This window comes from Harpia harpyja, chromosome 12 (genome assembly GCF_026419915.1).
Source record: "Harpia harpyja isolate bHarHar1 chromosome 12, bHarHar1 primary haplotype, whole genome shotgun sequence".
Classification (NCBI taxonomy): domain Eukaryota; kingdom Metazoa; phylum Chordata; class Aves; order Accipitriformes; family Accipitridae; genus Harpia; species Harpia harpyja.
This window is the reverse complement of record NC_068951.1, coordinates 3,586,746-3,609,840: the sequence shown is the minus strand read 5'-3', so window position 1 is coordinate 3,609,840 and position 23,095 is coordinate 3,586,746. Positions and strand designations below refer to the sequence as shown.

The window sequence follows — 23,095 nt, the reverse complement described above, 5'->3', positions numbered from 1 at the left end:
CCCCAAAAAAGCTTTTTTGGAAACTTTTACCGACAGGCAACAGAAAACGCCATGGAGCCATAGGCATCCCAGCTGGGGAGTGGCTGGCTTTTGGGTGCCAGGGGAGCAGAGGGGCTGGTTTTGGGGTGCGTGCTCCCCTGACGGCATCGGGTCTCCGCAGGAGCCGCTGCAGCAGCCAATTGATCTGCAAACAGCCCCACAGTGCAGCTTGCTGGATTAATACTCTCGCAACCCTAAAAGGACCAAATTTAGTCTATATATTACTGAATAATTTAATTCATGATGAAATCACTGGCTTAGCAGACTCCAGATATGGATCTGAACAGCCGAGCAGGACGTGTGCTGTGAGGGCGTCTCTAAATACTGAATTATTCAGCAGAAATTTTTCTGCTGTCCTCCCTCCAATCCAGTTAAGCTATATGCTTAATTGCAAAGCACGTTCCCCTTATTTTCACATCACAGCGGGATCTGGGGCTTGGTTCGGCGATGTCTTAGGGAGAACTCAGCTGCAGCAAGGTCTTTGCCTAAGATTTTTCCTACCAGTCCAAAAAGGAGTTAAGGTAATGGCAGCGATCTGCCCTCGAGGAGCAAAGCTGTAAGGGAGCCACTTTGTCCAGGCTGGGGCTTTCCGCAGGAATGGATCCAACCCACTCGCCCCTTCCTTCTTTCTGGAGTCAAACAGCACAAATTCACCCAAACTCACTCAAACCTACATGTCCCCTATCAGGCAAATTTTAGTCTCGTTGCAGGCAGAAGATTTCTCACTCACCACAGCTATCTTTTATGAGCCGGACAGTTTGTCCTCACTGAAGTCATGTCCATCTTTTCCAGTGGTTTTCTGCAATCAGGGTGATCAAGGGAAAGCATCCAAATCACTCAGCAAATGACCCAGCACAGCCCGAAACACCACAATGCTTCAAATCACAAACAGTTCTCAGCTCTCCCAAACCACCGCCTGAAGCGGGGCTGGGCTGCAGCCCTTTTAATTAATGAATTAATGAATGCTCTACCATTATTTCACAAATTAACGAGAGTCCCAAACTTCCCAAGGCCCTGCAAATGTGACACAGGAGGAGATAAGCCATCGCACTGCCAAACTCCAGCTACACAGGGGTGTGCATGGATGGGTGCCAGCACCCAGCACCGTGCACCCAGCGAGCCCCACCGAGCCTCATGCCGCCACAGCCCTGAAAGTAAAAAACCCCAACACAAAACCACAGCAACTTGAGGGGCTGCCTCCCTCCCTTCACCTTCAACAGGAGCCCAGAGAGCCCCAGCTCAAAAGCAGCAAAGTTTTTCCCATGGCATGCTGGCTTTCTTGCTAAAAAAAAAAAAAAAAAAAAAAATTAAAGCTTTCATAGCTCCTTTTCATCTAATATTTAATGTGCAAGAGTTTCTGCATGCCCAGGTTAGGTAAACATTAGAGAAGATTGTTTATAGAAATTATATACAGAGTGGTGCTGGTTTAATTTATCAAAAAAGGTTTTGTTGAAATGAATTCATTTTACAGTGAAACCCACTTAAACCTGTTAAAGGGGTGACCTTGTTTAAACGAACCTGTTTGTGTTTCACCTCAAAGGACAGCTCGAGCAGCACCATGATACCATCTTCCAGTATAAATATTCCCCTGCTCTCCCAGAGCGCGGAACCTCGCCGGCAGCAGCTCCGCCAAGGAGAGGGGTACCCGGGTCAGTGGTCCCCACAGGGGATGGGAAGGATGCGGCCGCAGGCCCTGCACAAGCTGGGAATTTTTGGCTGCCGGTGTAATGGTTTAATGCCACATCTGCCCCGCTCACCCACCTATAACCACTTATTATCAGCTTGACCAGATCACTCTTATTTTGGGTAATAATAACAATAATAATAATAATAATAAAAATAAGCCAGTAGCCATTTTTCCCCTCTCCTGAAATTTATTGCAAAGTGGGGAAATGCAGAATCTCTGCTCTCGCCTCCCCTCTGCTGGCTCCGGCCAGCTGCAGCACTTGACTCGCACCCGGTTTTGCTCCTGCTTTAAGAGTTAAGCACAGCGAGGCCAAACCAGGACTAGGCAGAATACAGGGGGAAAAAACCCCATCAGCATTTCTCCCTCATGACACAGGTCAGATTAACAGGGGGAAATTAATACTAGCACATTTAAGAGAGATGAAATGCTTTACGAATGAGCAGATGCATTAATTTGAAGCATGTGGCTGTAAGAGTTAATCTTAGTACGGAGCAATACCGGGAAGCGCATTCATTCATTCATCCATTCAGGAGGTATCAGCCAGGTACAGGGCTTTGCGCAGTTCCCAGAGCCTGGCCTAAAGGTATTTATAGCCTAGAGCTGGGGTGGGGGGGAATCAAACCAGAAAAAAGGGATGGGATAAGGAAAACTGTGCTTTGGAAGCGATCTACACAAAATCCACCAAGGCAGAATTAATATTGTCTCGTTAACAGAGGGAGCAATTTGAAATTATATGGGAAAGGTGGATAAAACCTGGAAAGCATAAGAGTCAGCTCTGATTTCAAAGTCCATGGGAACATTCCAAGGCAGAGCTTTAAAATTAGAAACAGGACGCAAAGTTACTTTTCCATTGAAATGTCATGTTTTTCTTGAAAAGAGCTTTTTCCATCTCAAGAACACGTTTTGTCACCAAGCAGTAAGTGCACTTCTCCCGACAGATTTGCTTAAGCAAGAGCTCTTGGAAAAACCAGAGAATCGCATCCGGGTGCTCAGCAAACAAATAAAGGCCAAGGAGTGAAGAGTCTGGGCAGTGCTCTTGTATCCAGGGAGGTTTGCTGCTCATCCTCTAAGCACTGGGGGAAGAAAAAAAAAAAAGTGCATCCATCCTTAGGCAGCCCAGGTTTCTGACTCAGCCCCTCCGCTCCCCTGCGCTGCCCATACGGCTCCTTTCAGGGCAGCGAAGACACCCCACGCTGCCCAGAAGTGTGTTTGGGAGCTTTTTCCCAGAGGGCAGACACCGCTTGTACCAGAGTGCGCTGCGTATCTGGTATTTCTCACTTGAGAAAGAGCCAAGAAGGAAGAGCAAATACAACTGCTGACTCCAAGAGTCTTTCCAGTAAATCCACAGAAATCGCCATCAGCTGCATCCAGGTCTTGCCTCCAGCCTAAAACATGAGGTTCAGATCCTCGAGCTCCTGCCCAAAGCAGCACTGTTGAGGTGAAATCACTTGTGCGTGAGCTGGGACGGAGCAGACCCCCTTCGCTTGGACTGCGGGAGAGCCCCAGCACTTCGGGCAACGGTCCCTCTGTAATAGCAGGGATCCACCAGCATCACCCGAGCTGTGATGGGCACAATAACAACCCTGATGGCCAACACCATCACAGCTCTGCCGAGCACTGCGTTACTCACTGTCCTCTTGTTTCCAGATGATCTAAATGCCTAACCCCACAAGCACACTCTGTGGGATCCCCAGTGTCCCCGCAGAATTGGGTACGTGACAGCAGGTGTCACCAACTGCTCCATGTGCTTGTCCTCAGCCACGCCGCAGAGCGCTACGGGGGAGAAGAAGAGATTTAGGTGAGTGGGAAGGTAAAAAGGGGATGCAAAACTCTGAGAGGTCACTGGCCCCTGCCTTAGAGGTGATCCCACTCCCCACCGCAAGGCTGAGCTTTGTGCTAGCGGGACAAAAAGGGTCTGGAGAAAGACCATCCCTGGCCTGTCCCCCCCAAGCAGCCCTGTACCACCACGCTTTCCTGGGAAGCCACAGACCCATTGCGGGGGCAGACTCCCAGCACACAGAGGGGTTGCTGGAGGCCAGACCCTCCCAGTGCCCAGGGAACCGGCTCCCACTGGGCTGGCAGGTGCTGCTGGGACACAGCCCTCCTTCTCCTGCCTGCGCCTCTCCCTCCGGGCCACCCCGAGACAGCCCCGCTTTGAAGCCATGCCGGAGCTGGCGGCAGTATCGGTGCCGGAATAAGATGGCTTTTAAACTCAAAGTGAGATGAAAAGCAGCCGGAAACGCATCTAACGGGTGACTGGAGGGCTAAGCCTGCTTTTCTCATGCTCGCTTATCCCGGGCTGCTCCGCCGGAGCCCAGGTCCCTGGGGAGCAGCTTTCTCAAGCTCTGCTGCCTGCCCCAGTCCTTTGCTGCTCACATCCCTCCTCTGCTGAGAGGTGAAGCAGCAAAGACTTTCAGCAGAGATGTAAAAAACATTTTTCGTCATTAAAGCTCCCGTGGCGTTTCCTGCCACGACTCCCAGGAGCCCAATCCAGGCCCTGAAGCACTTGCCGAGGTGCTTCGCCCCAGGAACAGCTGCGGTTCTGGAACAAGGGGGACTCCTGCATTGCTTCTCGGAGTGATTTGGGAGGAGAAAAGGGAGGCACGGAGGCCTGTCGCTGCCTGGAATCTAGCAGCGTTCAGCAGGCATGGACGGCACTAACAGGACAAAACCATTCCCTTCCCCAAAGAGCACCAGGCTAAACCCACAGTTCCCATGTTTTCTGGGCACGGACCACCTCTGCTGCTAAACTCTTAACTGAGCATCCTATAAAACCCTGCCAAGACACCCCGTTCCCTGCAGCGGCAGGCCACTGGCCAGCCGAGAGCAAGAGCTGACAGAGAGCAGAGCTGCCGGGGACGAGCACCGCAGCCCCACGGGGCTGGTGCCGAGCTGGAGCGGAGCACATCGCCACGCACCCGCCGCTTAACAACGGGAGACATGAGGAGCACCCCTGGGCAACATCAGCTGAATCACTGCGCTAACAGAGTGACCAAAGCTTTAAATCAGGTTTAAAATAGCCAAGGACCTTGGATGGCTTTTTACCTATTAGATTTCTGCTCTCCCACCCATTAACCTTAATGGATATGGTTCTGAGAAAAGCAAACCCAAAAAGCCACGGCTCTGCAGGGACGCAGCCGGGAGGGCTGAGCACCCACAGCAGCAGCTCGGATCTCATTGGAAAGAGTTTCTTTGCCCAGAGACTGCGCGGGACCCCTGCAAGGGGCTGCTCCTGGCATTAAGAACACAGCAGGCCAGGAGAAGCATGGTTCTAATGAGATTTGTACTAATTCACGTGATTGTTTATAAGAACAACGCCACACTAAGCCTGTTAAGCCATTCTGGCTGGCCAGGGCTATCAGCGCCAGGCTGGCCCAGCAAAGCCACCACTCAGCTGCGCACCCTCCAAAGCCTGAGTTTCACTCAAAGCAGCCCGGCACAGATTTTGCCTAGGAGAACACAGTGTGCAGAGAGAAATCTTTGTCATTTCTCCTAACCAGAGCCCTCAGAAAAAAAAAAAAATCTCACTGTGGTTTGATGAAGATGGCCTCCCTGCACAGTACCAGGCTCTGTAACCCAGCAAAAGCAAGTGTTGCACCCGTGCATGCTCTGCAGGGCACATGCAGCTGGAAGAGCAAAGCAGGAGCAGCCCCAGGGCTTTTCTGCATCCCGCAGCTGCAAATCCACCATCATCTCTGGGCTTCTCATTTGGTTCTCAACCAAGAATTTACAGCACCAAAGGGCAGCTGAAGAAGCCCATGGGGTCAAACCCACCCCAGTAACTCACTCCCTGCCCCATGGGTCACAGCTTGCACAAAACGGTGGCATCTCAGAGATGTGCCTGACTTTCCTCTCACCACCCTGATGGAGGAAACTGCTGTTGTTGTTGTTGTGTGTTCCCTTTTTTTTTTTTAACTCTTTTCTTAACTGAAAATCATCTGAGCCCTCCTCGCAATGGTCCCAGCAAAGTAAAAGGTTACCCCAGTAATCAGCCCAGTGGTGCCAAAGAGTCTGCACCAAATTCAGCTCTGGCCTCCCCGGCTCTGGGGGAAGCAGACATAAATACGGGTCTCTAATCTCAGACGCGCTCGCTGATAATCTGCTCTGCAATTTGCAGATAGGATAGTCTGAGCACTCGCAGGCTCCAGGGACGCGCGGGGAGGGAGGACCCAGGTCCTCTCCGAGGGCTTGGTCTGGTCGTGCATCTTTCTTGCAAACCACCCACAGCACACGCGGCCACCAAGGCGCCCGGGCCTGATCCTGCACCCCGAGAAGTGGGAGTTTTGGCCTTGGATTTATGGCAGTCAGTTGGGAAAACATAAACAGTGCTTTCCCATTCCGGAGGCATCAAAAGCATTGCTGGGATCTCAAAGCAGCTGGACCTCACAGAGGGGAACAGTGAGATGGGGGGTGGTGGGACCCCCCCCCAGTCCTGAAATGGGGTCCCAGCAAACCACGCCAGGTCACTGGGCAAGTGGGTGAGCTGCAAAAGCCACTTTTTTGCTACAAGTATCCCAGGGTCAGGGTCCCTCCAACCACCCCCATCCAAGGGACCTGGCCCAGCAATAAAGAACCCTCCAGCGCTCCCCATCGTTGCTGCCCACAGTGGGGGGCTTGCTCGGCCCCTCTCTCACGGCCAGGGCAGCCTCGTGCCCTGGCCCACTCCTGACCAACACCAGTCACAACACTCACCAGTCACCCCAGTAAGAGAGACTTCTTCCCCTCTTCGATGAATGGGCCAAAAGGAGGAAATCATCCTCCTGTTCCCACAGTGGGGCACAGGGACAGGACCCCACCACCCACGTGGGGAAAGAGCAGGATTTCCCCTTGTGCCACCAAAGCACAGCACGTGACAGTACGACAGCACGACAATTCTCTCAGGAAAACAGATTTCTGCCCACTTCTCCCCCCACCCCAGGAAAATGGGCATTTCATGCAGGCGAAAGGCACCGGCTGCCCGGTCTGTCAGCCTGAGGCTGGTCCTGACCCAGAGGGATGCATCTCTGCTTGAAAACAACAACTGGGAAAAAAAAAAACAGTCCAGCTGGGATAAAAATCCCTGCAAATGCTCCCTCTCGTGGAAGCTGACTCTCCTGCTGTCTGGGAGACCAGGAGAGGTCTTGCCCCCAAAACTGTCCCAAGGCCGAGGGGCTCTGCAAGAATGAGGGGTCTGTGGGAGCTGGTGACATGCTCCCTCGCAGCACTGGGCACCGGTGGGGACCTCCAGCGTGAGCAGGGGACAGCGGGTGTGCGATGGGGCGAGCTCAGGGCTAGCTGCACGGCCATACCCATTATTCAGCGATCCCAGACACTTCTGATACTTTAACATCCAAACCACCTTCCCTTCACGCTGACACGGGGAGAAAGCACAAATATTTTAGCACTTGAGGGAGTAGAGAGAAAGCTGGGGATACCTGTTGGTATTTACCTTGGCTGAACCTCGTTGCGTGCTATTTGTCTCTTTTAAAGCCACTTTGAGGGTGCCCCCAAGCCCTGACATAGCCTGGGCAGGGAGGACAGCTCTCGAGCTGGAGCAGAGCAGGGACAACAGCATCACAATGTCTCCACCAGCTCATTATTTCCCAGCCTGGGGAATTATTTCCCATAAGTCTTTAACCGATTCCCCCCAACTGCACAGGATTTTGCACTGACAACACCTTTCTGCTGGGAACCGAGCCAAGATCTCCACAAGGTCATTTTGCAAAGACAATTAGGTAGTCCCTCGACAGTGCTGTCTCATTTTAATTAGATCTTATTTCCAAAGAATTACCAAGCATGCCAGGCCCAAGGCTGAAGGCAAGGACCATTTACAGAAATCAATGGGAGGCAAAAGACAGATGTACCTGTGCTTATGTCACAGTTACAGCAACGCCAACTTGACGAGGGGAAGAAGCAGCCTTTCTCGCATGATTTCATCCCTTAATACTTCGGGCAATATAAAGCCCAGCATGCAGAAGACAGACCATCACTTCTGGCTGGTTTGTTGTGCTTAGGTGCCTCAGAGCAAGCGTCCCCTATTTTCTGAAGGAGTCTATAGGTGTAACATGTACATTTTTGGCAGAACCCACAAAGCTGGGGAACGGCACCACGCCCTTGTCAATCCACGGGACAGCCGCTCACACGCATACACGCACGCACACAGGACACGCGTATAGAAAAAGTGAACACGTACCCACACAACGGCCCTCAGCAAGGTGCACCGCGGCGGTGCAGGCGGCAGGGCCTGGGCTGCGACAGCAGGGAACAGATGGACCAGAGACCGTGCACAACGTGGGGGGGGGTGGTTACTGCCGCAGACCCCCCCCACACCTCTCCCATCTGTGGGAAGCCAAACCCCCACGATCATTGGCAGAGCCGCAAGTACGGGCTGTTGTCCAGCTGCCTGCCCCTGCCGGGAACCTCCCGAGGAGCCCCACCACCGGCTGGAACCCCCCGAGGAGCCCCAACAGCGGCCGCCCCCCCGGGGACCCCCCCGACCCCGCCGGCAGCCGCCCCCCCGGGCCGCTCCCGCGGCGCGGCACGACGGCGCCACCTGGCGGCCGAGCTTGGGGCAGCGCTGGGATGCGACGGGGCGGTCGCCCCGACCCGACGGGGCGTTGCGGAGCCGAAGCACATCCCGGGGAAGAAAAACCCCGTTTGGTTTTGGTTTGTGGTTTTTGGGTTTTTTTTGGTTTGGGTTTGTTTTTTTTTTTTTTTCCTCCTGCGACCCCAAAGCAAAAGCGGTGCTGCGCCGCCCATTCCCCTTCGGCGGGGGACTGGGCACGGTTTGGCCGCCCGAGGAGAGCAGCGGAGGGGACAGTTGGGTGCCCCCCCACCCCCGGGAGCCTCCGGCCCGGCCCGTCGGATGTCCCGAGCAGAGACCCGCCGGGGCGCGGCCGCGCCTCCTCCCTTCCCGGAGCGGCTCCGGGGAAGGCCTGGGAAAGGGCCCGGGCGGGCACCGCGGGGAGACGGGCTCGGCTCTCCCTCGCCGTCACCCGCCGCTGTAAACAACAGGAATAAACCGAGAGACTCCCCTTTCCCCTTTCCCACCCTGCCTTAGAGCAAAGGGGGAGCGAACGGTGCCTGCGGCTACGAACCAGCTTTGCATCAAAATAAACAGCTGCTTTTTCCTTGATCGTGTTTTTAACCACGGCCAGACACCCGCACGGATCAAAGCGGCTCTGGGAACCTTGGGGCAGGGAACAGCCTGGATGGCTGCTTCGTCCTTCCCGCACCCCCAGCCCATGCCCGACCCGGGGCGAGGACTGAGCCCCCGCGGGGTTAACGGGCCAGAACCGGCCGAGGGGGGCAAAGCAGATTTTGGGACGCCGGTACCCAGAAGAAGGACCCGGGCAGAGGCTCCGGGGCCTCCCCGGGGTGGGGGGGAAGCCCTGGAGCAGGCGAGGTGGGGGGGGGGCTCACCCGAGCAGGCTGCTGCCGAGACAAGCTGTACTCCACACCGGGGCTCCGAGGACGCTCCGTCGGGGCTCAGCCCCGCTAACGGGGCGGGAGGGAAGGCGGGGGGGGCCACAGCAACCCCACACAGACCCACCGCCCCCGCCCGGACTAGCAGCAGCCGCACAGAACGCGTCCGCGCCCCGCGCAGCCCCATAAATCACGTCCGACCGCAGGTGCGGAGCCGCCACCGCGGCTGCGCATCCCACTCCCAGCGCGCAGGTGCGGGGGGATGCGCAGGTGCGCGGCCGGGGCCGCAGGTGCGCAGCGTTAAGGGATGCCTGTTCGAAGGAGGGGGGGAAGCGGGGTCCGCGGAGGTCCCCGGCGCTGCCCCCTTGTCTATTGATCCGCGATTTGTCTATTGATCAGCGATCGGGGCCGGCAGACAGAGAGGCGGCCCCGAGGGTCATCGGGGCTCCGAGGCCGTGACCGTGCCGCGGGGGGGGGCCCTCGTGGGGAGCCGCAACCGGGGGCTCGGTCCCGCTCCACCTTGTCCCGGGTGCGGAGAGCTGCCCGCCCCGCCGGGGCTCCCCTTCCTCGACGGCCGCACGCCGTGTTCGCACAATCGGCGCTGGCGAAGGGGCCCAAATGCTCCTTGAAATGCTCAAATGGGGGATTTGAACGTGTGTGGGGCACCGACAGGCATTGGGGGGGGGGGCTGGGGGAGCTCCTGGTGCGGGGCAGGACCCTGGCACCACGGCGTGCCCACCTTCGCGGCATCATTGTCGGGGTGCCACCCCGCCTGCGTTTCCTCTGGGGCGTGCAGCAGTCAGCTCCTACAAACCCCACACAGCAGTGCCAAAAAACACTACGTCCCCACCCTCCCCAGCAGCCAGGCACTGAGCGCACCCAGCGAGGTTGCCACCACCTCCCTCGCCCCTTCTGCCACGCTCCGGTGACCCAACGTGCTCAGGGAGCGCGCGGTGGCACTGGGATAACACGCGGGCACAGGGCCAGCAGCATGGCTCTGCCGGCTGGCTTGTCCTGCGAAGCCACCGCTGGGCCCTGTGCAGGGACGGGAGTAGCAGCAGCATTCGCCTTCCACGGGGCTGCGAGATGCTCCTGCTCAGGCCAGTGTTCCTGTTTACAAACACTCACCCGTGGAACCGTTCCAGCAGCATTATTGTGCCGTACAGCGGCTCGGCGGCCAAGTTAGCCGGGGTTTGTCCACCAGGCCCACGAAACCCTCAGGGCAGAATGTTATTTTTAGCATCTAGCCAAGCACTTTGTGCATTTAGCTGAAGAAATTCAAAAGCAAACCACTAACACTAGTGAAATATTTGATTTCTGGGGATCTCACTGTGTCGGTGACACGGCACCAGCGTTACCTGCTGGTTAAACACCAGCGCCTTCCGCCAGGTGGAGGTCACCGGAGCACCCAGTGCTTTATTTTTGTGACCCGACAGTGACCACAGCACCCAGCATGGCCAAGCCAGGTTTTGTCGGGTGCATCGCAGGGTGCAGGGCAGCAAAGCCATGGAGGGGGGCTGTGCTGGGTGTGCCCCCGTGGGGCCTCCCAGTGCCTTTTTGTAGCTAAGGAAAATAATCCCAGCACACTGCGTGACTAATGGGTAGCTGCTCGCAGAGCTGTTTGAACAGGGTTTCTCAGAGCCTGGGTTTGGCCACGACAGGCCTGGAGCAGCTCAGCTCCTGCAGAAATGCCCTACTGCCTGTACCCCGTGGCTGCGGGGGGGGCCAGGCCCTGCTCCCTGCCTTTGGGCACCATCCCTCAAAGTCACCGGCACGAACCCATGCTCTGCAAGGAATATTTTTCCCTCCCCAGTGACGAGCGGCTTCATGCTCAGTGGGCAGGTTGGGATGCCCCGCCAGCACCAGGGCTCGTTTAAATCTTCACTGTCCCTCGGACCGGGCTGGATGGCGTCGCTGTCCCTGACCCCCACCAGGATGGAAGGAAGCTGGCACGAGGCTCCTCCGGCGCTGGCTGTGTTCAGCAGCTCCATCGCTATCTCCCTGCTCTGCCTGCCCCAGCATGGCTGGAAGGGTGGTGGAAAGGGCCAGGGGAGCCCCCCCACTGGCGCATGCCGTGCCCCCTCCCCCCCGCTAAAAATAGAATCCGTTAAATTGTTATTCATCCTGAGTGATGTTTATTTGGAAATAATCCTGCAAGCCTAATTTTAGTAACTACACTTCCCTCCTCCTGGTTAAGCCCTTCACACCCTGCCGGTCCCCCCCCCCCCCCGGCAGAAACGGCCCCGCTCCTCTCCGTAAGGCACAACGGCTCCTCTCCCGCCGTCGGGGAACGCAGCCCCAGCGTCTCCCCGCAAACTCTGCCGCCACGGGGGGGTGGGATGGAGGTGAGGGGGACCCGCAGCCCCTTCCCTACCTGCAGCCCCCCCCCCTCCCCCTTTCCTCCGGGGAGCGTTAGGGCTGGAGTTCGGGGGAACCCGACGAGGAACCGCGATCGCTCACGACCCGCCCCGTCGGGGCCGGGAGGCGGCGGCGGGTGCTCGGCGGCACCAGCAGAGGGCGCCCTTCGCCCGGCGCTGCGCCTCCGCGCCCGACGGGGCCGCCCCCCCCCCCCCTTCCCGCCCCCGCCCGCCATTGGGGTCATAAATCTTCCCCGGAGCGGGAGAAGGGTAATTGGTGAGGAAAAGGGCTGTTTGCGTCCTCCTCGGCCGCGGCCCGCAACCCCCCGAGCGGCTCCGGGTGCGGAGAGAGGCGGGGGGGGGGGGGGGGGGAAGATGTGGGGACCCACAGCCCCGGGGCAGCCCCATCCCCGACGGTACCGGTGTGCCCGGGTCAGCCCTTCCCTATCCTCGACGGTACCGGCGTGCCGGGGTCATCCCCTCCTCATCCCCGACGGTGCCGCCCTGCCCGGGTCACCCCTTCCCCATCCCGGGTCCTCCCTTTCCCCGCCGGTACCGGTGTACCTGAGCGTCTCCCGTCCCCGCCGGTACCGGTGCGCATCCCCGCAGCACGACCGGCCGGTACCTGCCCTCCCGGGAAGGCACCGGTGCGCATCCCCCGGGCTGTTTCAACCGCTCCCCGAGGACGCTGCGGACCGACCCGCACCCGCGGAGGCTCCCGGCGCCGCATCCTCCCCCGCCGCACCCGGGAGATCCCCGTCCGCCCCCGCTACCGCCCCCGCGGACGCCTGCGCACCTGCCGGGTCCCCCCCCGGGGCGGAGGAGGAGGAGGACGGGGAGGGGGAGAGCTTGTGGGCCGGGCAAAGGCCCTGAAGGCAGAAAAGCCCCGACGGACAGGCCCGGCGGCGGTTCCCCCTCCCCGGGAGCCCCGCCGCCGGGGCGGGTGGTGGTCCACGTCGGGGCGTTTTTCCTCTTTCCCGGTCGAAGCCGGGGCCCGGCAGCGGACGGAGCGAGCACCCCGGAGCGGGCGGCTCCGGAGCCGTCGGGGATCCGCGGCCCCTTGGGCCGGACCGTCCGCCCAGCGCTGAGCACCTGCGGAGGAGCGGCGGCCCCGACGGGGCGGTGCGGCCGCGGGAATGAAAGAGGCGGGAGCCGGCAGGACTTCTCCGAGTAGGTTTTTTTTTTTATTGAAAGATGTGAGAATTCATCAAAACTGAACAGACAGATACCCGAGTAACCAGCACGTTGCAAATCATGTATCTTTTTATTTTAAAACAAATATAGAGCACAGTCCTGTGATATTTAAATTTATTATACTTTTTTTTTGTTCTGGAGTGAAAAATAAAAACCTGAGGTTTATTCCTGCATTCTCTATACCCCGCACTGTAGCGATATTTTAGTTACGTTTTGGATTCGTTTTTTTTTTTTTTTCTTGCAAAAGTCCGTTAAAGAATTGAACTCTTAAGTTTCAATGACTCCAAGAATTGTTTTACCGGTGGCACATGATTGTCCTAGAGAACAGGCGGGATAAACAATATTTTAAAACACAGTTAAAGAAACCAATATCTCCTTCAATCACAAAGAGCTAAATAGTTTTCATTTACAATATATATGTTCATGTAAAATGAAAAAAAAAAAACAAAAAAACAAAAAAAACTTAAATGCGATGAGTTAAACTCTAGATATTATGTACACACCAATGTACAACTCTGAATAAATTAATACCAATTTGCATATTCTGGGATCCTTATAGCTTATTTACACAAATTACCATTTATTTCATAAATATCTGCCCGGGTACCCACGGGGCTCCCCCCCGCCGTACCAGCTCTGCGTGGCAGCGGCGGCTGCCAAGGCGGTTCGTTTCCCATGTTTCGTTTCTTTTTTTTTTTTTTTTTTCCCTTAATTATTTTTTCCTCCCCCCCTCCCCTTGCACAGATGAGGTTTTTGGCCCCGCTCACCTCCCCAGAGCTGGGGCTGGGGCCGGGGTGGGGGCCGCCCCGTCCATCGGGTGCCTCTGAGCCGGCTCGTTGTGCCCCCCCCCCAGAGCTGCCCAGTGCCCGGAGTGGGGGAGCGGAAGGGCCGGGGGGGCTCCGCGGCCTCACCGGAGCGGGGGGAGCCGCTCCCAGCCCCACAGCTCGGGGAAGGGGGGGACACGGGCGAGCCCTGCGCTCCCACCTCTTGCTCCTGACTCTGGGGCGATGGGTCCGCTTGGCTGGCGGGGCTCCATCCCTCTGCTCCAGCACCCCGCTCCCCGTCTGCCCCCACCCCTGGCTCCGCAATAAATATTTATACTGTGCTGTACAAAATACCAGTGCTTCTCCGCCCCGCCGGGAGGGCTCGCTGCCCGCCCCGTCGGTCACTTGGGGGACTCCCTGCCGGGTGACAACTCCCGCTGGCTCTCCAGCCCGCTCACCAGTCTCTGGATGTTTTGCAGTTCGTTGAGGGACTCCTTCAGGGAGCCCTTGGGGGAGGCGGCGGGGCGCTGGCTGCCCCCCTTGTGCAGGGGCACCTCGGGAAGGGGGCTGGATTCCCGGCTGCTGCCGGCCTTGGAGCCTTCGGAGCCGGGGTTCAGGCTGGCGGGCAGGCCGGTGGTCAGCAGGTTGGTGCTGGGTGGGATGGTGACCGGGAGCTGGTAGGGACTGAAGCGCAGGCGGGGACGGCTGCTGCCCAGGAAGGGATTGCGGGAAAGCGGCCCAGCAGCCGCCGCGCTGGTGGCCGGCATGGCCGAAGCGGCCGCCGCGGCCGCCGCCATGTAGGTGTAAGGGTAGGGGAAGAGTCCGCCGAAGGTGGGCATCGGGATTCCCTGCAGAGAGAGAGAGAGGGGTGAGAGCCTCGCCGATGCTCTGCTGCGTCCCCCCTCCTGCCTTGCCCCCCGGGTTGTGTCCCCCCCGAGAACGCCGAGGCAAAGCTGGGACACCCCGGTATTGTCCTAAAAATACAGCGTGGGGATATCCCTGTGGGATGGGCTGAGGGAGGGGGTACAGCTGGGGAGCCCCATCTGCCCCGCACCGACCCGGGCTGGTGCTGCTGGGCACAAACTCCAATCCGAGACCTGCCCGGGGGTACGGCACTGGGGGGCCGTGCCCCGTCTCTGCCCCCGTGCGTGCGCTGGGTGTCGCCGTCTGTGCAGCATCGCAGAACTTGAACCACGTCAAAACACATTGTTAAGGAGGATCGATAAATTAGGGGAGCTCGAAGACATCTTTATGCATTTCATGATAGGGGCTGGGAAAGGCAACACAAGCGCAAGCGTTGCGGGAGCCGTTTGGGGGCTGGCAGGGAGATGGGGGGGGCTCCTGGTTGGGGATGGCCAGGTCAGGCAGGACCATGGCTCCTCACTCTGCCCCTGCCTATGGGGGAGCCGTATCAGCTGCAAAAAAAAAAAAAAAAAATCAAGATTCCTCCTCAAACCAGCCCTGAGGCCAACCTTCAAAACGTCCCCCACGTCCTGCCTGTGCCTCACCAGGCGGCACGTCAAGGGCCAAGGGGAGCGTCACCCCCTCGTCCCCACGGGCTGCTGGGGCCACAGGGGAGGCTGAGGGCACCACCAGCTCCTGACCCCGCGAGAGCTGCACCGCGGCCACCCCGCGTGCCCCGACACTGGGGGGTGATGCCAGCCAGGACCTGCCCTGTGCCCCCAAAGCACTCTGTTCGTTCAGGGAGCTTTGGGGAAGGACACGGAGAGGAGGGCCCAGCGCCCGGCCGCACAGCAGGGATGGGGACGGGGTCACGGGGTGGGCACGGGGGCTTACCTGAGAGGCCAGCATGTGCTGGGAGAGGTGGAATGGGAAGGGGGTGGCCGTCCCCGCCGTGCCCGGGGCGGACGAGAGGGCTCCATTCTCCAGGCTGCCCCCACCGGTCACCGAGGCCAGCAAGTGTCCCATGCCCATGGCGGAGAAGGCACCGGGGGCCATGGCGAACTGTCCCGGGTGGATGAAGAGGGGCTGCCCGGCGCCCAGGGGGCTGAAGAACTGCTGCCCGTGGAGGCCGGAGAGTGCCAGGCTCTGCAGGTGCCCAGCGCTCAGGTGTGGGGGGCTGTCCGTATGCACCATCAGCGGGGCGAAGGCCTCCTTGCCCAGCCCGCCGCCCTCCGCGTCCTTCTTGCCCGGGTCCGGCTCTTTCCTCCGTCCTTCCACCTTGTCCTTCTCCAGGCCCCGTGTGCCGAACAGACCCTCGCCGGGACCCTCCCGGGGGGACGTGCCATCCTTGGCCTTCTCCGGGCTGCGCCTTTCCTTGCTCCGCTCCTCCGGGCACCGGGGGCTGCTGCGGGGCGTCGCATCCTCCCCGCCGGGGCTGGCCGCTGCCGCCGGCCGCTCCTCGGGTGCCTTCTCCACCTCCGCATCGCTGTCGGCCCCCGGCTTCTCCTCTGCAAGGGGATGGAGGGGCAGAGGGTCAGAGCAGAAGCCCCCAGGGGAGGCGAGGAGCGGGTCACTCGCGAGAGCCCTGGCGTCGGGGAGAGGTTGCGGTGGCAAAGTCCCGATCGTTATTAATGGGAGAAACTCATTTCGGGGGCAGAAATGGGCCCTCGTGCCGCGGTCGCTCTGGGGAAAGGGGATTAACAGCAGCAGCCCTGTCGCTCTGCCAAACAGGAAAAACATGTTTGATGGAGGACCCAAATCTATTACGGCATCGCTCTCGTTAGCTGCAAACTCAAAGCGGGCTGCGGAGTGGGGGATGAAGAGGGCGCGGGCGGGTGGACAGCGCTGGAGGAAATGGTCCTGTATATATTTAATTACATGGAGCTGATCAACAGCGCGCCGTGGATTTATTCCAAATGTGCAGGTTGAGGCAGGTTAAAGAGGCAGTTTTAAGGCAAGAAGTATGGTACTGTCTTTCCTAAAAGGGGCTTTAATTTAAAAAACCCATCGAGCTCTCAGAGGAGGAAGGGGGATGAGAGGCGAGGGGATGGCGAGGGCGAGGGGAGCAGAAGCCCTGCCCGCCCGGCTCCCGCTAAACGAAAAAAACATTTTGGTGCGGGTTAGGTGAAGCTCTGCAGGCTGGGGCAAATATTCGGGGAAGCCTTTGAAAGAGGAGAGGGGTGTAATAAACCCTCCCACCAGCTCGGGGCGGGGGGGTTGCAGTTTTGATGAAGGTTTGCAGGGAATCGGGCTGGTGGAAAGTTTAAAGAGCAGATTGATAGTGCGGCAAGACAAAACCCAGCATCTAAAAACTGCAACGTGGGAACTGCTAGTTTATTTTCATTTACTAGCTTGAAGCCCTGGAGTTACAACATCTTTTTCCCCTTTCCAGTGTATTAATTCTTTTTTTTTTTTTTTTCCCCAGGGGAGTGCGAGCCAGCCATGAAAGGCAGGGCACGCACCACCGAGGAGCCGGGCAAACGTGCCTAGCACACGGGCTGCCTTGCCATTTCTTCTTGTTCACGCTTAACGTATAAACGGGAAAACGTCGCAACCCATGAATGCCATTCGTGTTTGCTCTGTTCTTGCCCTTTCAACCCTCGGGCTCCTTTGTGCCCATCCCCAGGGAAAAAAAAAACCTGGTGGTTTGCCTCTCTGCCCCCCAAAGAAACCGGCACCCACCGGCCCCGAGGGAGCAGAAACCCGACGTGTGGAGAAATTTGGGAACCGGGCCTCTTCCTTTACCTCTGCCGCTGCCCTTGAGGCGCAGGGGGCTGGGGAGGGCACCCACGGGCGAGTGGAGGGCGTCGCGCACGGCCGAGGGCTCGCAGGACGAGGCATCCGACTCGCCGCCGTCGCGGTCGGGCTTGCAGGGCTCCTCGTACATCCGCAGGGACGGCAGCGAGAGCTGCTTCCTAACGGGGCGAGAGGTGACGTGGGGCAGCAGCCGGCCTTCCGTGGCTGCGGAGCGGTGGTTGCGCGGGGGCCCGACACGGAGAAGGGGGGGGGAACAGCCCTTACCTCTTCTCCCGCCGGCCATTGCCCGTGTCCCGAAAGCCCTTGGCGAAGGGGTTGTTATCGATTTTCAGCTGGGTGATCTGCGGGGAAAGAGGGAGGGGGACACAGGGAGAAAGGAGGAGGCGTGAAGCCCTGCCCGACCCCCCCCCCCCCCGGCCGCCGTCGGGGAGCCCGGGGTGCGCTGCGCAGGCTGCGAAACGCGCCGCGGCCCCGCTTTAACACACCGCATGCTTTATTAAAAATGATGCTGAGGTTTGGGCTTGAATTATTAATAGGGTCTTAATGATAGGAAGTTATTTTTCACGGCCCCCCGGAGGGAAGATGGCGACTGAGCCGTGCGGCGCTGGTTAAAAGCTATTCTTATCCCTCCCCGCCACCGGCTTCTGGGGCCGGCGACATTAGGGCGCTCAATAATGCATGGCTCTGCAATACGGCCCCAAGAGAGGGGGCTCGGGAAAAAGGCGCTGCTCCGACCCCCGCCCGGCCGCCCCGGGCCGTGGCATCCCCCTCCCGCTGCCGCCCGACGGGGCCCACCGGCCGGCGGCTGCCCCGCTCAGCTTGCGGCGGGTGAGCAGACAAAGTGCTCTTTAATCGATTGTGACTCTTCGCCATAAACTTTACGAGGGAAACAAGCCCACCAGGACCCTCAGACGGAGCTGTCAATTAGCATCAGCAGCCAGGGGTGGAGGTGGGGGTCAGCTTTTGGGTTAAAACACACACGCATCCACACATAACCTTTGGAGGGGGCCGGCAGAGGCTCTCCGCTCCCCACCGAGCTCCCCTGGCTCTGCTGCTCACAGGGCAACGCTTGCTAAATCACGAAAGCAACTAAAATTAGCTTCTCTGGGTCTATTTTTTTGGCTCTTCCCGAGCCCAGGGCACCTTCTGCTTGAGGCTGCCCCGGCCGCGGTGCTGCTCTCTGCAGCCTGGGCCCGCAGCAGAGACTCCCACGGCCCAGGAAAGGTGCAACGAAGTCCAAGAGGAAATTATTAATAGTAATAATAGAAATGCTAATAATAGCATTAGCGATAGCATTAGTATTAGCAATACCAACAGCAATACCAAGAGCAACAGCAATAATAGCAGTAGTACGAAGGGTGCCTCCTGCTCTGAGGGCTTGGGGCTTAACCTTCCTCCTGTTGCCGCCTTTTGGTCACTCTCCCCAAAAACGTCCTCAGGTGCGCACGCATACACAAATACACCCTGCTAAGGGGTAAGGGATGGGAGAGGGGTGAGAGCAGGGGTAGGTGCAGGGACAAGGGCTAGGGAATGGGCAGGGGCAGGGACGGGGCAGGAGGGGAGGGCAGGGAGAGGGCAGGGGCTGCCCGGCCGTACCTTGTCGTTCTGGTAGGCAGTGACGGCGATGAAGTCGGTCTCGGGGAACACGTAGGTGCGGAAGGTGCTGTAGGGCAGCTTGAGGATGTCGTTGGCCCGGACTATGTGGAACCTGGGCTGGTACTTGTGCATGGAGTTCAGGATGGTCTGGGTGGGCGAGAGAGCACAGCCCGCGGCTGCCGTCAGCCTCACGGTCCACGTTACACGCGCATCTAGCTATCTCCCTAAAAAAAAAAATCCCTTTTCTCCCGAAAACAACCAAAAAAAAAGATACATAAATTCACCGTGAGGAAGGAATGCCGGTGGATGCCGAAGAGGGAGATTTCTTTTTTTTGTTGTTTATGCCATTGCACGATCTGCCCCCGAATAAGGAGGTCAGGGGAAGGCAGGCACAGCAGCATCTTTGCGGGTGTTAAGCACGGCAATAAAGCAGCAAGAGGGATCTCCCCGTTTTATTACAACCCTGCAAACGCGAGGCGAGTTTTCGACACGTTTCTCACCGCTTTTCCTATTTCCGTCCTTTAAAAAAAAATCAAAAATACTCTACCTCACCACCACAAAAAAATAATGTTAAAAAGCCTCTCGATTTGTGTCGGTGGCGGCAGAAACCCGTGCCAGCCCCAGCCAGCGCCTGCGACGTGAAAGGAGCGTTTCACCATGAGCCATGTTAAATTTATGTCTCGGAGCAACGCTGCAGAAGGAACAGACATTTTTTTTTTTCCCAACCAGGTGTCTGAAAGCCTCGCCAACACTCAAAGCCATTCTCTACCTACCCTCTCGGGTTTTTTTTCGTGTGTTGGTTTTTTTTTTTTTTTCCCCAAGAAAAAAACCAAATTCACCGCGATTTGACCGAGGATTTTTGGAAGCGGCTGAACCCCCCGAGCCGCGCCCCGGGGGCCGCTCCGACCCCCTGCCCCCCTCTCTGCCCGCACCCGCAACGCTTTCCTGCCCGATAGCGATTAAATAATTCCCCAACCTGCTGTGGTCGGGCTGAAATGCAGTATTCACCGCCCGGAATTGGTAGGGGAACGGCGAAAGCTTGAGTAATTATAGTCAAATAACGTCGGCCAAATGGCTAAATAATTATCACTTCATTTCGTTTTAGAAGGCAATAAAAAAAAATCCCCCTTTTTTTAACCCCAGCAATAATCACCTGCTGATGAACTGTCGGGTCGCTATTATATTGATATCATCTAGACGGGATTTATTATGAAAATGGTGCAAAAAGTCTCATTCGGGCGTGCAAATCTGCATTCCTTTAAAAAAAAAAAAAAATCATCCCTCTCTGACCAGATGGGCACTGGCTAAACCCTCATCTCCCAGATTTAACACAGTCCGGATTCTGGACAACGACAGATACCAGAAATCTTTAATTGAAGGAGGCAAACCGTTAAAAACGCTGAATCAAACTAGTTTTTCCCCCAGTATCAAAAAAAAAAAAAAAAAAAGCTATTTTTTAGACTCCCTCTCTATCGATTTACCTTGCTGTCTATAAATAACCGTGCAATGTATTATTTAACAAAGACGCTGTTTCCTGCCTTAAGAGAGAAAAAAAAAAAAAGAAAAGAAAAAAAAGAAAAAGAAAGAGAAAAGTTACCCGGGGGAGCTGCTGAGCTGCTCGCCCCCACCTGAGCGCCGTTGTCCCGCAGCCCCGGGAGCGCGGCTGCCCCGCGGCTCTGCCGCCGCTCCCGCCCGCCTCGGCTCCCCGCTAATTACCGTATCACCAACGCTGGACGATGAACTTTCCCTTTATCGCCCTAAATGCTTGTCCAGAGGCTAGAGATAGCTGGCTTGGGCGCTGTGATTTTTTCTCTCTCTCTCCCCCCCCCCCCCGCCCCCCCTCCGTGCATCCACGCGGGATCACGCTCCCCTCGCGTTTGGACCGTGCTTTCTGCGGATCTCTGCAAATTGCCAACACGCTTGGGTTTCTTTCTTTCTTTCTTTCTTTCTTTTTCTTTCTTTCCTTCTCTCTCTCTCTTCCCCCCCTCCTTTGTTTGGGTTCTTAGGGTTTTTTGGCTTTATTTTTTTGTTTTGTTTTGTTTTACCTCCTTTAGCTGATGCAGATATGATCAATAGGGAAAGAAAGACGGCCTTTCAGAAGCAGCCGGTGCGGAGCCGTGCCTCCCAACAGCTCCGCTCCCTGCTCCCGGCCACGGAAACCCAGCGCAGGTGCCGATACCTCCAGCTCCGCTCCCCCCGGCCCGGCCCGGCCCGACAGCCCGGGCTGCCCCTGCCCGCCGCCCCGTCGGGGCTGCCCCTCGCTGCATCCCCCGGCCTCGGCCCCGCACATCCACTCCCCCCGCCAAATCCCACTCCCCGCAGAGCTCCGAGGGCCGGGGAAAGGCGACAGGACAGGCCGCGGAGGCCGGGGAGGGTCGGGGATGCGGGAGCCAAGGGGAGCCTGAGGCTGCCCGCAGCCCAAACCTCCCTTTTCCCCCCGGGAGAGCGGGGAGCTGCCCCTCGGTGCCGGGCAGGAGCGGGGCCCGGGGGGCTGCGGGATCAGCCAGGCCACCGCAGGGCCCGGCGAGGCCCTGCCGGCCAGCCCGGCCCCGGGGGGAAGAAGCCGGTAAAGCCCAGCCGCTCCCCCGGTCGCCCCCGGGTAGAGCAGAGCCGGGCAGCCCCGGCACCGGGCAAACCCCACGCCTGCCCCCGGGGTCCCTGCTCGGGGCGGTGGGGGTGGTGGACGTCCCTGCTCGGGGGGCTCCGCTCTGCCCCGCGGCCGCACTTACAAAGCCGTGCTTGTCCGAGATGTTGTTGGTGAGCTTGAGCTTGTGAAAGGCAACAGGTTTGGCCATCCACTGCTCCCCCGTGGCCGGGCTGTCGGGGTGGATGTACATGCGCTTGGGCATCTCCGGGTCGGCCTTGCCGGCGACCATCCAGCGGGAGTTGTGGAACTTGTACCGGCAATCGTCGGCCGCCACTATATCCATCAGCAAAATATATTTGGCCTTCTTGTCCAGGCCGCTCACCCGCACCTTGAACGGGGGGAACATCCTCCTGCGGAGAGACCCAGAGCGGTACAGGGCTGCGCCCGCCCGCCCCGCCGCCGACCCCCCGACGGCCGCGGCCCCGCCGACGCCCCGACGGCCGCGGCCCCACCGAGCCGCTCCGCACCGCCCGGTCCCGGGGCTGCCGCTCCGAAACCACCATCTTTTAGTTTAGCTTCACCGAGGATTTCCAGCCTTTCTCCCGTCCCGCTGCTTCTCACCCCGCTCTGCTGCACCCGCCGGGGGCAGAAAGCCGGGCGGGGGGGGGGTGTGGGGCAAGCTTCAAAATCCCATTCCGGGAAATAAATAAGGGGTGAAAAAGCATCCTGGCTTTCACCCCATTTCCCTGCCCTCCGACGAGCCGCTCCGCTCGCCCAGCACCCGGGCAGCCCCGCCGCTGCCCTCCCCCGGGACCGGGGGACACGGGGAGGACCGGGGACGACCCCCGGCCGCGGGGCAAGTTTGGCAGGAGGGAAGGGAAGCGGCGAGAAGCGGCGTAAACAGAATGCAGCGGGGGATTACGGGCGCTCAATTAGCGCGCCCAAATTTAATTTGGGAGCGCGCTCGGAAAAAGTAATAATTGGGGGGCAGCTCGGAGGGGCGGGGGGGGGGAATACCTCCGAAAAACTCCAGGGATCGAAAGTCCCCGCGTTAATTCCTCGGGGTGGATTTGGCGAGCACCGGGGGGGGGGGGAGCGGGATGAAACGGAGGGGCGAGGGCGCTGCGCGGCCGCGCAGGTGCGGGGCGGGCTCCGCGGGGCTGCGCGGAGCCGGGCTCTTACCTCCCGGATTTGGTGATCACCATCTCGGTGCCCAGCTTGTGAAACTGGTCCCAAAGCTCTTTGGCTTCCAGCGTTACTTTGGGGTCGTCTTCGACCTCCTCCTCGGGCTCCAGGCTCTTGAGCGAACGCAGATGGGCGGCTTGATGGTGATGTCCCAGGGCCGAGACGTGCAGCCCGGCCTCGGCCGCCCCGGCCAGCCCGGGGTCCGGCATGGGCTTTGCCAGCGCCGCCGGAGGCAGAGCCAGAGCGGGGAAAAAGGAAGGCTGGGCGGCTGCGAGGAAAGCGGACATGGGGAAGTCGGCCGGCCGGGGTGCGTGGAAGGGGTGGTAAGCCATGGCAGTCCCTGGGAAGGCTGGATCTCTCATCGGTGCATCCACAAATCCAGGAGAAAAAGAGGGATTCCCTTTACAAAAATGTGTGTGTGGGTTGGTTTTTTGTTGGTTTGGTTGGTTTGTTTTTTTTTTTCCTCTCCTGCCCAGCGAACTCGCTCGAGTCTCTGGAAGAGGAAGGAAAATCAACAACACACACACACAAAAAAAAAAGCACACACACAAAAAAAGCCGAAAAACAGCGGAACTAGATCTGGGAAAAAAAAAAAAAAAAAGAACAAGAAGAAAAAAAAAAA

The 23,095-nt window shown here is 58.5% G+C and overlaps 1 protein-coding gene across 1 annotated transcript; it reads right to left on the bottom strand.

Moving 5' to 3' along the window:
- Positions 1-13,721: 13,721 nt before the first annotated feature.
- TBX2 (T-box transcription factor 2) lies at positions 13,722-23,001 on the bottom strand. The gene is made up of 7 exons (XM_052804489.1): positions 22,471-23,001; positions 21,431-21,698; positions 18,702-18,848; positions 17,370-17,446; positions 17,094-17,263; positions 15,243-15,856; positions 13,722-14,293 (listed from the first exon to the last, which is right to left on the bottom strand). Exons 1-7 carry the CDS (start codon positions 22,833-22,835, stop codon positions 13,847-13,849), a joined length of 2,088 nt encoding a protein of 695 aa, XP_052660449.1. The 5' UTR covers positions 22,836-23,001; the 3' UTR covers positions 13,722-13,846.
- Between the last annotated feature and the right edge of the window lie 94 nt (positions 23,002-23,095).